Below are 16617 nucleotides of genomic sequence, written 5' to 3'. Positions count from 1 at the left end.
AAGCACTGACGTGCAACAAGTCCCCTCTTCCGGCTTGCCCGTGCCGAGCAGTACATCATACCAATGATTCAAACCAATTCTATATAACCAAGATTTGGCAAGTATCTTACCTAAGCGGTACATAAACAACCAGCGTAGCGATTACTCATCGCTTTCGCGTGACAGATGGCATAGGGCACATGAAAACCTTATAGGGCCTTGTAGCATTGTCGCTATACGTTGCAATTAACCACTAGAGATCAGAGCAAAGGCGGATTTGGGCACTTACAAAGATGCTCCAACCCATAGTGTGAAACCGACGTTTTGTTGGTATTTATGCAACTTTCTGTGAGAACTTTTAAACACAAGCACTTTGTATATAGTTGTGACCGACACCGGGTATTTCCGTTGGTATAGAAACACTCCCGAAACAAGTATATTTCCAGACCCGCAACTCTTATTTAATTTCAGGAAACTGTGTCACGTAAACGATACAAAAGTTTCGGCTAATACGAAAGTGTACATGCTTCACCATTTTCGGTGAAGAAACAAGCCTTTTCTAATGCCAGATAATGCAATGCTTAATTTATCACCAACCCCGTTAACTGTCTTGGAACATGGTTGTTAAACTGAGTCTGTTGTCCATACGTATTGTTGTTGACTAGCATTAGGACGTTGTTGCAATTCCTTGTAGCTTTTGTTATATATCAGTTGATAAATGTTTGTGGCGAGTCACGATAAACCAAAAACCAGCGCGGGTTCTGTTATTATGACGTATTGCTATAAGATTTCTATTAATAAATACGCGAATACCCCATGAGCGTAAAGTAAGTTTTAATTCGACGGAGGTTTTGTTGATTTTGCACTTTGCAAGCAAATGCATAAAATAGGTTACCATGCTTTCTTTGCACTGTTAAACGTGTTGCACAACTACTGTTAATATTTTTAGTTGCTGGTATAAATGGCAATGAAAATTATTGGTTGGTGGTTGCATCAATCTTCGTGTAATTTTGGTTAATTCAGGATCACTTTGGTAAAATAAACAAACGGCATATAGGAGTTAAAAACTCGTGCAACAGCATTTCAAAATGAAAGTTCATGCATGCTTTTGGAGTTAGTACTGGTGTTTGTATTCCTTAATAGCTTACATTTCTAAAAATTATTTTTAATTATAGATTAATTATATGATTATTTTTCTCTGAGTTTCAAAAATTTGCTTCGCATATTTTAATACAAATTTAAGGCTAAATTGATGGTAAAACTTGAACTTACACATGTCACAAATGAAAGGTAAGTTATTTATTTAACTGGAAATATTTATAAACGTATAGATGGCAACTGTATTATTTTATGAAGTGTTGTGTCCAAGATTAGTTAATAGAAACACGCAATTGCCAGAAATTAAAGTTCACAATTTTCTAATTGCATTTTTTATCGTGTATTGTCATACTGTACATGTGGTGTAATATATTTCCTAATGAATTTTTATATTTTTAGCAAGAATTGTGTCTAACATTGGCACGCGAAATGTCGATGGAACAATCAAGGTCAGTTCAAACCACATAGCCCAGCATCAGCAATCCATGAATATGTTGTCATCCAACCACACCAAGGATGTGGTTAGTATAGCCTGTTGTTTGCACACTCATAAGGATAAATTTTGTATACTAAGCATAATTTTATTGAATAAAAAAACAGTTTTCTTTCACTTTTGAAAGTTAGTAAATTTATGTTGTTAAATATGTATATGTATAATGGTAAAGAATGTTAAAGGGGGCCTGCTTTTAAACACTCTTTTAAAATGTTATATGTCTATTTGTAAACTTTTTAAAGATAGATGTACTGTGTAATACATAATTTATGAAAAACAGTCAAATTATAGTAGTATTTGCAATTACCAGCGACAAATGGAGCGCAGCACTACAAACTCACACGATTTCTTGTTACCTACTCTGTTTGGACACATGAGGCACTCTTAAGCTTCCTTATAAACAATAAAAACTGCCCGAGGGTATTTTATAACATGTGCAGTGATGTCACTGTTGTCAATTGCCAATTAAAGAGCGATAATGTGGCCCTTCACCATACCAGTGAGGTGATCATATCCCACCCTCATTTACATATTAGTGACACCCTCATTTGCATGTTAAATTGTTTGCCTGCTCAGAAGTGATGTACTATTGGGCAGCCTATCATGCGCGGTGACAGTCTTGTGCCGCTGCTTCAGAGGCAGCATGATAGACAGACATAGGTGACTTATCTATTTTAGAGAGTAAAGCTATTATGTAACAGACTGGATGGGTGTAGGTTTACATTTAAGGTATCATTTCGATAGGTTGTGTTTTCATAGGTAAACTTTAATACAAGCATTTTCATAGGGTAGACATTAATACTAGTTTTATTTGTATGTGTAGGCAGTAAATGTAACTATATACAACAGGTGGAAGGATTTCAAGCCAGTAATAATTTAACTCTGAAAACTGCAAACTCCAACGTTGAACAAGGTCAGTTGTGGTTAGATTTGTTTGTTAATGCTTAAAGTTCCTCAAACGTTATTAGTAAATTTAGATAAACAATGTTTTTTCTTTTCATACATCTTCAAGTAAAACCTTAAAAGGAGGCATTATTGGTAATTGACCTATTTTTTTGTGAGAATATATCCCTTAGGCATAAATTCATTTTATGGAATGTGAGTATTAAGAAATACCCTTTGCAACTTTAAATAATACTCTGTCCTGTGTTTTTGAAGAAGCACCATGTGTAATTTAGTGTAATTGGTGCTTACCAGCTGGGCGCTAGACGTTATTGCTTTGAAGTTCGGTTTAACCCAGCCAGTTGGGTGTGCATTTACACTTTGCTGATTGGCAATTATTCTGTGACTTCTAGGTCAGGTTCTTGTTGATCATTAAGGTTTGATCAGCAAAATTGATATAGCATATATATAACTAGCCCAATTCAGAAATGTTGAACACAAATGTTACAGAATGGCTCTTCTGGCACTTAGTTTCTAAAAAGTAGCAGTACAAATGTTACAATATGGCATGCACTTTCATATAATGCCGCAGCCAAGAAAGTTGATGTGTATTTCAGAGAGAAGTAAAGAAAAATTGGGCATTGAAAGCCATCACCCACTCCCAGAAGAAGACCAAGTTTCAGGCGACAGTGACCGTTTTGAGGACGGCAGTGGTTACATTGTGAGTGCAAACACATTCGTAGTCAATTTCATTCATTTAAAAGTCAGCCAAAATCGGTCGCGCGTATCCCTAACACACTGTCTTCGTGCTTTTCTATAGGAAAAGGACACCTTTGACGAGTCTGACATGATGCGAAGGCACCACGGCTACGAAATGGTGAGTGAAACTATGGTTTGATAAACGCTAAAGTAATGCATGGTGGCGAGAGAAGAGTTTCTACACTGAGTGTTAAATTGCCGCCTGACGCTTTTCTCCCAACATTGTTCCGAAAAGCACCGGTTTGTATCAAATTATCAGGCCGGGGTCTGCATCACCGAACTGCTTTGCGCGTCCGGCTTGCTTTCGATGATGGCACCCACGCGCTCGAATTTTAAACCTTTCAAAAGACGTGTGGCGAAATGCCGGCGTTGCATTACGATAATCCATCACCTATTGTGTGTGTGGTGACTGGGCGCACTGTTTTAGGAGATGGTTTACTGGAACGTGTCTAAACGGAGTCCACATTTTATGACTTTTTAAGATTACGTGTGATTAAGTTTCTCAGACCGTCGAGCAAATCTTTGTTTAAACTCACAGGTGTAACGTTTGTTGAGCAAATAATCATAGACTACTTCATACGTTCGTTAGTAAATCATTGTTTGTCTGGAACGTGAAAACAAAAGTCGACCGAATAAAAATTAAAAGTCGCTGCCACTTCCTGACTCTGTGGACGCAAAATTGCGGTTTGGTTGGATGTGGGGGGTTCATGTGCGCAGGCGTCGAAGCTTGGGCGGGTCCACACGTCTGGTTTTGTTTTAACTCATAACCAATCTGCGCCTATAAGCTCACAGTATAACTAAATACGAAAAAGTGCGCTGGCGCAGAGCTTATGTGTGGATACCGCATAATATTCTGTGGCTGGTTTCCTCTTCCCAGTAAAAGCACATTTTGGTGGGTGTGGATTAAAACCACTTCCTTATGCATGTTGAATATAACACACGTTGGATAATATCCGATTGGTTCTCATATTTTTAATCGTTTTTTTCGCCTTACTTGCAAAACTCCACTTGTTCTATTAAAATTGCACGATTTGGATTATTTGTTTTGCGAATGATTCTTTGAGCTATGCTGAAAGATAAATCATGAACCCTTTGTCGAAGGTATTAGCCTATTAGCTCTAACTTAGCAAAAACGCTGTTATTTTTACAGGAGGAGGCCGAACAACTTGAAAAACTCGAGATCTTCGCCAAGGAATTCAAGCAGAAGCGAATCAAAATGGGTTTCACGCAAGGCGATGTCGGTTTAGCCATGGGGCGGTTATACGGCAACGACTTCAGTCAAACCACCATCTCTCGCTTCGAAGCCCTCAATCTCAGGTGGGAAAATATTTTTCGGAAGTTTGTAAGCAAATCTTGCGGAGCTCGAAGCGCCCCGGCAAGAGGTATGTATGCGATTACAGCCGCGTTCAAGTTGTCTATACGTCATTAAATCTGCCGGCCGTAACTGCCCGCAGGCTGTTGGAAGGCCTTAGTCGCATTTCGGTTGCGGTATTGATAAAATCGGTCGATTTTGACAAAAAAATCCTGTGATTATGAAGTCGGTGTGTATTTTTCGCTGTGGTTACTTTTTCCTTTCCACGGAAAATGTGCATCAACACATAACTATCACTTCCACTGATTATTATTTGCCCACGTGTCAACTTTATCAGAACTTAAAGCGCTATGCATGTAGTCACAATGGATTTTTTCGGTATTAATTTAATATACAATCTCACTGCGGCAGAACACGAAAATTATTTTTCCTATTAAATAAAGTAAAATTGCCGCTAAATGTGCCTTTGTCTCCTATTTGTAGCTTTAAGAACATGTGCAAGTTGAAGCCGCTACTGGAAAGGTGGTTGCAGGACACCAACGCCGTACTAATGGACGCCAAAGACGGTAAGCACATTCAGTGTTATGGCAACAAACGCTTCCCATGACCCTGGTGCTGCATATTTTGTGCGAAAGGCGTGATTGAAAATACATTCTGGCCATATGGGTCACGTTTGTATTTTTAGCACTTGCTTAACAATAGGAAACCTTATCAGTGGAGCGACGAATATATTGGGCATTGTAAAAGTTCATTTCAAATTGGACTACGTTAGGGTAAGCAGGGTGTTAAATCCGCGCTATCAATTGTGATGGCCACAATCACCGACTACAGGATCTTGTCTCCATCCCCTCTCGCCAACCTACCATTGTCTTCACACCCAAGCACCAGGCGAAAGCGACGCTGCAGCGGAAGCCGTTTTCATACTGGGTCTTCCTGTTGGGTGCACAATAGGTGTCTGTAAGAAGACACTTATGCTAATTAGTCTCGTAACCGATTCCCAAGGCTTTGCGTTGCTTGGGAGTTGAATTACCCGTCGCTTTCTTGCATACAGATGTGTATCATTAAATTTTCTGCGGTAAATGCTTGTTGTTGCAAGTCCTTTGAAAATAAACTACTATAAATCGTGTTTGAGCGCAAACTAACCTTATAAGGAATAAGTAATTTTTAATCCTTGTGTTTCATCTGTTAGAGCCGATGCTATTGTTAAATTAAAACAAATATCCGAACATTTAGGACCACGCCAGCGTATATAAATAGGGTTTAACGAGGACAAACACTTTTACAAGAGAAGCGCCGTTAAATTTTACGCAGACTAATATTAAATCTGTGGAATCGTTTGTCAAACGATTCCACCTCCATCATTGCACGAGCCTTGGGTTAACGACTAGCGGTAAGTGTAGCTTTGGCGGACCTTTTTTTGCTACAATTGTGACCCAGTTGCATTTGCTTACATATTGCTGTAAACACTACGATTGCGTTAAAAAATGGACATGGCAAGGGCAATTGGTATGTGCGATATCCCATCAGTGTTACGTGGTATACACACAGCGAAACTGCCACGTTGGCGCATATAACTGCTGACAAGCGCTTATTGCTGGCCTGAAACTACCGAACCCCGCAAAAACCCATACAGGGGCAATATGATAAGCAGAACGTTGCTCGAAGGGCAACCAAGCACCTCAAGAAACTAACGCTTTGCATACTGTTCTTCCCCGACTCACAGGCCGTCCGGTTGTGATGCCCCAACTCGATCCTCAGTATCCGTCGGGGAGAAAACGGAAGAAACGAACGAGCATCGACCAGAAGAAGCGCAGCACCCTCGACGTCATTTTCAGCCAAGTAAGCATCGTTGGGTTTTGTGTGTAAGTTACCGAGTCCTGTTTCCAAAAGAGTACGATTTCGATGTACAAGTTTTACCTAGAGTAGTAACGCCCCGTAGAAAATGTTGGTTATGCAAACGGCGTTATCGTTATGTCTCTGAATGTACTGACTTAATTGGGCGTAACGCACACATTACGATTGCCATAAATCTGTTTGTCACGTGGCTGGTGGTAGTAAAACGTGCGTGCCGCGTACCACGTGCACGTAAAAAGTCTCTTGGCGAACTTCAACCACAGGAAACCCATTCTTTGCATCTTATTATCGAACAAAAACCCTTCGAAACAACAACACCACGCCTGCCAAATCCCATTCGAAACCGTTGCATACATTAAAGCGGGCAAGTCACGCCAACCTGTATAAATAACCATTCAAGGACCCATTGGAAGCCATTGGTCACGTAGCTCACATTATTGTAAGGCACTTAGCTCCATCCTGCCAACTCCATGTGTCTCGGTCCGGCAAAGAGGCCACAATTAGGAACGATTCTCGGAATGCCCTCTCGGCGATCGATGAAATCGTGGTCTGCCATTTTGTGTTTCCGTCTCCCCGTGCTTACAACAAGATATTTTTGGACAGCTTGTTGTGAGTGAGGGATTTTATTTGCACACTCAATTGCTTTCCAACACTCGATTTAATTTATTGTTCCGTTGCCAACGTATGCGAGACGAGAGAAAAACAATCAAAGCAATATCTTTGCGTCCAACTGCTTGGTACATAGGTTCAAGGTCGATGTTTTTTAAAAAAAATGTGGTTTTGGTATGATCATTATGTATTCATGGATATCGCAAAATTTTCTCAACGTCAAAGCCTCCAAAAAAGCTCGGAAAACTTTCTGTAAAATTGTCAATTAGCTGAATATCACGCCGAAAAACAAAAGGTTGAAATGGGAATGGTTTTTAAAAAATATGTTGCGAAGAATTCGCACAAAATTTGATGGAAAGTTGTAACTACATCACTACACGTAATAAATGTTGATGAATGCGTACTTGAGTTTTATCAAATTTTTAGCTTTTACTTAAAAAAATGTTAGGTTTACTCGAAAGTGCAAAAAATTGTGCATTTGATTTTTGTCCGACTTCTTTTGATTGGTGGAAGTTAGCAAACTGTGGGTGCCCGACATCGTCGAAAGTTTTCAGTTCACTATTTGTGGTTTCCGATTTTACCTGCGCCTTGTGGAGTAAAGAACTATTGCATATACGTGCCGGTCGACATTGGAAATGTAAATTCGGTTTCTGTTTCACAACCCGCCCTTCGCCAGCTTGTTTTATTACATCATTATTTTCTGCGCTGGGTAAACAATGTTTTGCTAACACTCAAATAAACATATGGACGATTTTGAGATAAAATTACGTCATGTGAAATTCAATGTTGCACGTTTGTGTTCACAAAATCGCACTATTTTTCATGTGGATTTCAATCTACGGCACGGTGGTAATCTCTACACAGCAGTCGGTTTAATTGTTTCGCTCGTTTTCTTGTGTTAATTATGGTCCGAGATGCGCCAGGGTTTTGCAGATTCCGCAGAAACTGAACGCCTTTGCATACATGACCGCCACAAAGCGTTTTGTATGTATACACGTTTCTTAGTTCATAAATCCCGAGTACTGCATAGCTTTTAATGTCAGCTATAGCTGGGGCGATGTTTTACTGATTTCGTATTTGTCCACCCTAATTTCTACAGTCTTTTTTGCTCCAGATGGGCTTTTTCTGCGTCAGGATGCGGTCAACGCGTGTCGAGGCCATTTAAATACAAGCGCCGTCCATTTAACTATACACAGCTCGGGGGGCTCGATTGTGCGACGGCGATGTCGCCGTATTCCTTTCACGTAGATGCCGCCGGTAGTTCGTTAATACTCCACTTGATGCGCACGGCCTTGTTTAGCAGAGGCTTCTTCGAAATCTTAAAAATTTGAATATAGGTTTTAGAGCTTCGCGGCGCAGAATTGAGAGTGCGCACCTTCCTGTATGTAAACTAAGTGGGTTGGTTGAGAACTCATCTATTTGTATAAATATGGTATTATGAAGAGCGTCTTCCCGCGCCAATCTGTCGCTTTCCACCTAAAGCAGGCGCACAAGATATGTCGGTTATCATGGTCATGTTCTCACGCCGCGCATTGTAAATAAACGATCTGTTGTAGGCGCCCGAATTTTGTTGGAGTAAAAACACACACATTACGTGATAAACTATTCATAAAATAATGAAAATCGTTTTCCTTTTTACCTGTGTACTTCAGGCATCATACGTATGTGGCAACACCGTTGCTTGGTTGGTGCCGCAGTTTTCAGCAGCGCTGAGCAATCAAACTGGAACAACACTCTTCTCTTTATTTCGTCTGATGCCCTACCCAAGACGTGTCAGATACACCATTGCCCCATGCTAACACCGCAGTCACGACATGAAAAAATCGGAGTCTAGCGCACGATGACGTTTCATGAGGGTAGCGTGCAATGGTCGCTTGCAACACAACTAGTAACATGTCAAAACAACAGAAACATGTTGTGGTAAACGCACTGCTGATCAAACAGTGATATTACATGTGTCCAGTGCATGACTTAGGCGGCTTGGGCGGTTGCAAAGCGCGGCTAGTCGGTTTCTTTCACGATTTTTTGAGACATTGTGCAAGTCACCGTGCCTTGAAAACCAACATATATGTTTCAACCTTTAGCGGAACTGGAACAACAAAGCCATAAAAACGAAACTACTTCGTTCGTTGTCGAGACGGACTTGCAAAACACGAGGCAGTTTACATACATCCAGCAACCTAAATATGTCACAAAATAGAAATTACGACAAGACGATTTTATTTATCCTTCAATCCAAACACCGTAAACAGAACTGTCGGCGTTTTTATTTTGCCGTGGCAATTTCGTAGTGGATAAACTATGATGCGTTGAATTTTGATCATGGCGTTGTAACTCACCTCCAAGCACTTTCATCATATATTCCCAGTCACGAGCTTATTCCCGTCAATGTCGTCAGTAAAATGGCGGCGTCGGATTTGCATAGCAGCTAGTTCTCTTGACATTATCCAACATCTGCGACCATCCGTAATTGCCGTGTTACATAATTGTAGCCTGTCGATTAATTGGTAGTTCAAACATGCTTTCGTTTTTAGAAGTTAAGTATAAGTGTGTGAGTCATCGCATATTATTGCGCTAGTATATTTATTGAAATAAATATTTCCCTATCTAATGACAAGCCCCTATACAGCGACACTGTAAATTTGTAACGTCTCAAATGTGTTCCACTCATCTGGGATACTCGTAATCACCTTGTACCATTTCCATTGAAACCAGAGAAAATCACTTTCAATGACAATTAAGTACGGAAATATTTATTTCAAATCGTGTTCGAGGAAAATGTTCAGCATATAAGCTTCGACTTTTCTATTCAAAGTAACCAACACCAAGCTTTTTGCACTCAACTGAGCAAATTCCCTTTTACAATTTCGGTAGAATCCCAAACCCAACTCTGATGATCTCCACAACATCGCAGAGGAATGCTGTCTCGACAAGGAGGTGGTGCGGGTTTGGTTTTGCAACAGACGTCAGAAGGAGAAACGCATTGCAATGCATGAGCAGCAATCTCAAACTGAGGTAAACGGTTACTTATTTTTGTAAAAAAAACACGCTTCTTAGAAGAAGCAGTACGTTTATCGCGTGATGTTAAAGTTGTTGTGATCTAATAACCGCCAACGGCGTTGTTGTGATCTAATATTCAAATTGCGGTCTGCAAGCCGTGTTTCCCCAATCTATAGTGTACGTTGTTAGTGTCATCGCTCCGGAATTCGTCAATCTTATACCTTGTTTACCAGTTGGCAGTTGCATAACTAGGGTTCGTCCATGGCTTCGAATTTACAGATATTTGTGCGGAGTGTTAGTTTCATTGCAACTATTTGCCTGTTTAACTTTTGTATGTGATATGTGTATATGTTGCAATACAACCCACTTTGCTGTTTTGTGTTTTCCACATTTAAACAACCTAAATATCCGTTACTTGCAGGGCGCGCTCTCGTCTCCAGATTCGCCTCACAGCGGTTCGTTTCTGCCCGGTGGCTCGGGTGCCTTCTCAGGTGGCCTCGACGTTGTTTCTCGCGACCAATCGTCCGCCTTGGGTAGCATCAAGCACTCTGCAGCCAACATGACGCACCCAATGTCCGACAAGGGGCGCCTCTTTACCGGGCCTGTATTGTCACGCGATGACGTACCCGCGGCCTGTCTGGGACCTTCTGACGTCAACAAGTCACACATGGTGGCAATGACACACTCGGACGCGCCGGCTTTGCTGGCACACCAATGCGGACAGTCGATGCTGGGGCCTTCCCGTGTGAACAACACTAGCACAGATTCGACGACCTTGTCCTACCCGGCACCTTATCTTCTGAAGACCGCCGCTTCAGCCAATATTGCCAAGGCCCTGAGTCAGTCTCCAGCGCCGTACAGTAGCAATGGTGCCGCTGTAGCCGAATCCACATTGTATACCGCGCATACAAGTGCGCCGGTAGCCGTTTCTACTTACCCACTGCTCCAGAACTACGGAGGGAAGTACCCGAGCGTTTTGCTGCCCCCACCTCCTCCCACCGAGCTATCAATGAGCGGTGGATTCCAAGGCACAATCCCGATGTCGCTCATGCATCCAAACAGCAATGGTTCGAGCAGCCAGCGAACCGCAACTTCCACAACCAACGCTATTCATTTAAAATAGACACTTTTGCACTCCGTCTAACGAAATCCACGCACCATATATTGACCTATTTGCGTTTTATGCTTCCAACTGGGGCGATTTTTAGGTGAGTGGACCAAAGCAATCTTACGTCAGTTTTACAGCACTGTCATGCTGGTTTCTTACATAGCGTTTTTAATCACCATTTATTGCCGATGTGTGCGCAAGCAGGCCTAGCCATTCTCCACGTTTGTCGTACTATGGGAGTCAAGGCGTGCACTTCACCAGTGCTTCCTTTCTCTGATTCGCGCTTTGTATTTTAAAGTTCCACAGTCCTATAATGCTTTGTAGCTCTCGCATCGGCTGTAGAGTAAGACAGATGCCTATATTTTGGTGCCGCCCATGCTTTCGCCAACGTTTCGTGTTATTGCCATGTTAGTAGCTCCGAAGGCTTGAACTATGTAGCAACATGTCGAAAATCGGAGGTAGCCGCTCTTTGTAAATGTACCGCTACAATACCAACTTTTTGTGACCCAGAAAGAGCAAGTTACTTACGATAATCCCTGCAAACGCCAAACGTGCGAGTTTTTTTCGTTTTCTTTCCATTAGCGATCCACGCGCAGCATACGCACTGCGATGTAGCCAATCGTAAAAATGGTGAATTTTGCGATAGTCCTCAGCATTGTACGGGGCTGCACGACTTTAACGGTGGCCATTTTGCCCGATTCAATGCGCAGTATGAACTTGTGTCTTACTTTAATTTTTTGCTTTTTGTATTTTTTACCCATTTGGTACCCGCTTACTTGCATTTTGTTCCCTTTGTACGGATCGCTATCGATAATTTACACTACAACCTATTGAAATCCGTTCAATTCGGTAATTCCCACTAAAGTCACTTCCGTCCCTCTGGTTCTCATTTGCTCACTTATGTCGCACACCATATAACGACCGACCACGTACACAGAAAACAAGCGTTGTAAACGATGTGAACCAGTCAACAATATAAGTTTTGAGACAACTAAACCCTCCAAGTGCAACTCGATTTGAACTCTTATGTTGATTTTCGACTACACTTCCCACTGTTCCCAACAGACCGTATGATTTCTATGCAATTGCACGCTGTGAAGAACAAACTCCCTCCCGAAGCAACAGAGATACAACTTATCGCTTATGGGGACGAGCTGTGTAAATACTTCGCCGCTATGAAGTCGTGGTTTCATCGTGAGATTTTAAAAGTAAATAGAGAAGTTTTACATCATGGTTTTGCCGTGTTTTTGTGCATCAGAGTAGGTGTGATTTTAATTCTACACTGACAAGCTCATTGTCCAGAAATTTCAAAATACTTGGAACAACACTACGCACCTAAAAATGTAAAAATATATTTGGCATTGATTTATAAATTGTTTGTTGAAATCATTGGGGTACTTGCTTAGTTGTGTGGAAAGTCTCCTATTCAAAAGATAAACTGGTTTGCTCGGCAAAAATGTTTGGTACCAGTGCTGTGCGGTACATATATTCCAACATCGCATGCTGTAACCCAGTGCTTCCCAACCAGTGGGTCCCGACCCATTGGTGGGTCGCGAATCTATTTCAGGTGGGTCGCGAAGCATTTATGAATGTTACAGTTTTCTATTAGATCACGAAATTATTGCATTATCATTACGTAACATCGTTTGGTCATATCTCATTGTGGGTCGCACAATAAAACTTGCAATAAAAGTGGGTCGCGAACTGAAAAAGGTTGGGAAGCACTGTTGTAACCGATGTCCATGCACACGCAAGTAAGAAGATTGATAAAACAGGTGTTTTTTTTACAACTCCTGCACAGGTGAAAGAAACATGTTTTACAACTTTAAAGTGTGAGGTAACGTCAAAATCTTTCCTTTTTTGAATGGTAAGTTTTTGTTATTGCAACAAATTTTGCCTTTGAAAAAATCTTTGCACAGTTTTTGTAGCAATGGTCATGCTTGATCGATTTTAAACAGGTGGTTTACCGTGTTTACGAAATTTACGTTCCAGTTTTGTGGATGAAGCGATGCATTTAGCACCAAAACATTGCAATTGCCCACTCGTTAACTGAGTTGTATTAGAGTACCACGTTGCCCAATTGCTGCATATCGCTTACGAACATGGAGAAAAACCGTGTTTGTGATACATTATCTGATTGCCATGTGTGGCAATACATACGGTTGCGTCAGACGTGTAACAAACCATCATTAAACACAGCTTTCAGAGTTGGACGATTTGCCTCCAGCAGCAGTTTTTATAACCGCAGCTTGGTTGCACACTATGGTTGTGTAAATGCTTTAGAGTTTTCAAACCACAACCAAGAGCTTCTTGCAACAGGTATACCATATATTACCAACAATAAAATAAACATAAAATTGGGGATTTTTTTAACATTATTGTATCATTGCACACAAGAATAATGAAAACATATAAACATGTGCCTTTCTAAAGTTGCCATGATGTATATTGTCATTTCTAACCAAAATAACTTTTTAGCCGGTGATGACAAGCGAGTTTTGTTGTGGAATGTTGGGGAAGCATTGATTAACCCTATGTACAAGCCAGGATGCATGAAAGGGACACATGTATCAAATGTGTTTTGTTTGGGCTTTGACACTCAAAACAAAATGCTTTTATCATCCGGTTGGTAAAGTCGTTTATTTGCTCCAATATTCTACTGACGTGTTTTTTTTAAAATGTTGGGTCATATAAAAATGGTGTTTAAAGTAAATTTTTATTCCAGGAAATGATGAGCAAGTTTTGGTTCATGACATAGCCACAGGACAACTTGTGAACATGATTTTAAGGGACGATGCAGTGTATGCACTTTCAACACACCCAATGGATGTAAACATATTTGCCACGGCATCAGAAGATGGTAAAGTTCACATAATGGACATGAGGTAGCTTAGTAACTTGTGCGTACCACATAGACAATGTTTGATTTTGTAGAATTTTGCCAGTTTTGTTAAACTTTGTTTCAATATTGAGGTGTGGTGCCAATAAAATTTGTGGTTTGTTTACAGAAAGTCGAATAATGGAAGTGGCATGTGCTTGGTTAATTACATTCCCGCTTTTCATGGTGTGTCATTCAACCCCTATGCACCTCTATTTGTGGCTGCCTCACATTCAAAGGAGGGTGTGGGGCTCTGGGATATCCGTAAACCCAAAAGGTGAAATGTTATGTCAAACACATTATCCTATTATAAACACTCAAGTGTGCTTTTAGTGTTTTACTAAAGTACAGTCCACATGAGCAAGACAGTACCATGAGTGTACGATTTAATGAAGATGGAAGCCAACTGTTTGTGCTGAGAAGGCGAGCTGGACCTGTCTTATATAACACCTCTCATGCTGTGAGCAATTGTTAAATAGTTGTTTTTATGTTTTCAATGCAAATACATTTTTAACAGAATCCAGTGGCTACATTTGAACAATCTGGGTATTTTAATTCATGTACTATGAAAAGTGGATGCTTTGCTGGAGAAAATGATGAGGTGATTTTGATTCGTGCTTTATAGAAATAATGTAAATGTATGCACAGGCAACCTTTGATTTTTAAATATTCTCTGTTCACCTTTTTTCAACAGTACGTTGTATCTGGATCAGATGACTTCAATGTGTACATTTGGCGAACACCAGAAAAAACTCATCAAAACTTTCACCAAACAGTCAAACCTGCCAAGCTTATATTGAAGGGTCATAAATCCATAGTAAACCAGGTAGGACATTCTTTGCAGCAACATTTATTTCATTGTGGAAAATATTAATTTTGTACATATATGTCTTCACTACTGGGTGCACATTTGGCTCATATTTCTTACCTTGTTTATAATGGCACATAATTACAGTGTTAATTATACATCATATGAAATACAATTTTAGGTCCGATACAGTAAACAAGCACAGTCAGTTGTTTCATCTGGAGTGGAGAAGGCAATAAAGCTATGGTCACCATTTCAATACCCTGGATCTAGAGACTTTCAGCAGCAGGCACAAGCTAGCAGACCTTTGTATACAAGGAATGAATACATTGACCTAGTTCTTAGGAGGTTTGCAAATTTATGTTTTTTTGTTTCAAACTACTTTTTTAATGGAAGTACATTTTTTGTAGTGGAACCTCTTTGACCCACAACTACGATAACGAATGTACCTCAGAAGATCCGCGTATGATAGCATTTTTTGACAGCCTGATACAACATGATGCTAATCAATCCAGCGATGAATCAGATGACGACTTGCTTGGTTTAAGGTCATTACATGGGATCCAAACCCAATATCATAAGTAAGACAAATAGTAATATTCCTATTTGCCTGCAGTGTCATTGGGAGTAACAGCTCACAGGCTTCTCTGGACAATATAGTCCGAGAACTACATGGTTCAAGGTACGTTGTTGTGATAATTTGTTGTTAAAGCATAGCAAACAAGATGTACTTTTTACTCAAAGCTCATCTGAAGATGAAACAGAAGTTGAGTCTTCAGTTGTAAGTTACCTTCTGAGGAGAATGGGACAGCCTTCGCACACTGCTGAAGAAACTGTGAAGTAAGTTCAGACTTATGTTAAATGCTGTATAAGCAACAATACAAATAATAATAAGTGGTCATAAGACAGCTGCTAGCTAGCTGGCAAGATCCTCTTCAGTCGCCTAGCTGCCCTGATATACATTAGCACTGTCTAAAATTACACATTATTGTTAAGTTTTTTCTAAACAACAAAGTAGCACTTCGGCGATTCCTCAAGATAGTGTTTTTTTTTGAAAAATTAGTCAAAATACTGCAATGTCATCTTTATTCTTCCAGTTTTGCAAGATTGCGTGCACTTAGAGCTGCACTTGCAGAAGAAGAATCTACCCAAGAGTTTATTCCTGGTGGATCTGAATCTCCAGAGTCAAGAAGTCAATCTCCATCAGCAGAGGAAACAATGTCTTTTGTGCAAAATGATTCAGGATTGGGTACAAACCAGCCATCCTCCCATATACCATCAACAAAAAACATTACAGCAGAGGGTGGGCAATCCACTTCGTCGCTTAAAACACACTCCAGTGACTCTGGGTGTGAAAATGAAGTGAAGATTGCCAAGACTAGACAGAAAAATGCAAACCGCAAGCGCAAAGCAAGTAAGTGGGTGGTCAAAGACAATGAAGGGGAACAAACAAACCATGATGATGTGTCCAAGGCACACTGCTCTCGGCCAAATGACAGTTGTGAAGCAACATGCAGCATAAATGCTTATGATCGATCACTGGAGAAACTAAATAGGTCTATTGACAATACAAATCAGCGCTTTGCAAAGGTAGCCGAGAACTTGGCTCAGGCACTAAATACTAGCGATGAAGAGGAAAATACAACAAATGAGAAAGGCTGATTTGGTTCAGAAATAAGCCAGTTTAAAAGGTGTGCCACGAAATATTGGGAACTCTGTGACGTTGGGAAGAAAAAAAATGGGTCTAGTAAAGACAAGAATACACACCTATGGTGGAAAACTGGAGTTGTGGGTGTATTTAAGCTATGGAATAGTTATTTTTGTGCTCTGCTATTAA

At 40.5% G+C, this 16617-nt stretch overlaps 2 protein-coding genes across 3 annotated transcripts; both read left to right on the top strand.

Annotated features, from left to right (window-relative positions):
• The first annotated feature begins 1152 nt into the window (after nt 1-1152).
• LOC145898599 (uncharacterized) lies at nt 1153-12312 on the top strand. Of its 2 annotated transcripts, none has more exons than XM_082987116.1 (10): nt 1153-1269; nt 1477-1526; nt 2420-2483; nt 3070-3173; nt 3273-3329; nt 4362-4528; nt 5007-5089; nt 6247-6362; nt 9861-10001; nt 10408-12312. In XM_082987116.1, exons 1-10 carry the CDS (start codon nt 1254-1256, stop codon nt 11107-11109), a joined length of 1500 nt encoding a protein of 499 aa, XP_082843242.1. In that variant the 5' UTR covers nt 1153-1253; the 3' UTR covers nt 11110-12312. The 2 variants fall into 2 exon arrangements, with proteins under 2 accessions (XP_082843242.1, XP_082843241.1); XM_082987115.1 differs by having other exon boundaries at nt 1477-1598.
• Nucleotides 12313-13105: 793 nt separating this feature from the next.
• On the top strand, nt 13106-16445 carry LOC145897141 (DDB1- and CUL4-associated factor 5-like). The gene is made up of 12 exons (XM_082985323.1): nt 13106-13413; nt 13573-13719; nt 13820-13979; nt 14103-14249; nt 14306-14432; nt 14490-14573; nt 14667-14798; nt 14962-15128; nt 15191-15328; nt 15397-15462; nt 15525-15620; nt 15878-16445. Exons 1-12 carry the CDS (start codon nt 13197-13199, stop codon nt 16440-16442), a joined length of 2046 nt encoding a protein of 681 aa, XP_082841449.1. The 5' UTR covers nt 13106-13196; the 3' UTR covers nt 16443-16445.
• The last annotated feature ends 172 nt before the right edge of the window (nt 16446-16617 follow it).

Source organism: Ascidia mentula, chromosome 4 (assembly GCF_947561715.1).
Source record: "Ascidia mentula chromosome 4, kaAscMent1.1, whole genome shotgun sequence".
Taxonomy (NCBI): Eukaryota; Metazoa; Chordata; class Ascidiacea; order Phlebobranchia; family Ascidiidae; genus Ascidia; species Ascidia mentula.
This window is presented reverse-complemented; position numbering and strand designations above follow the sequence as displayed.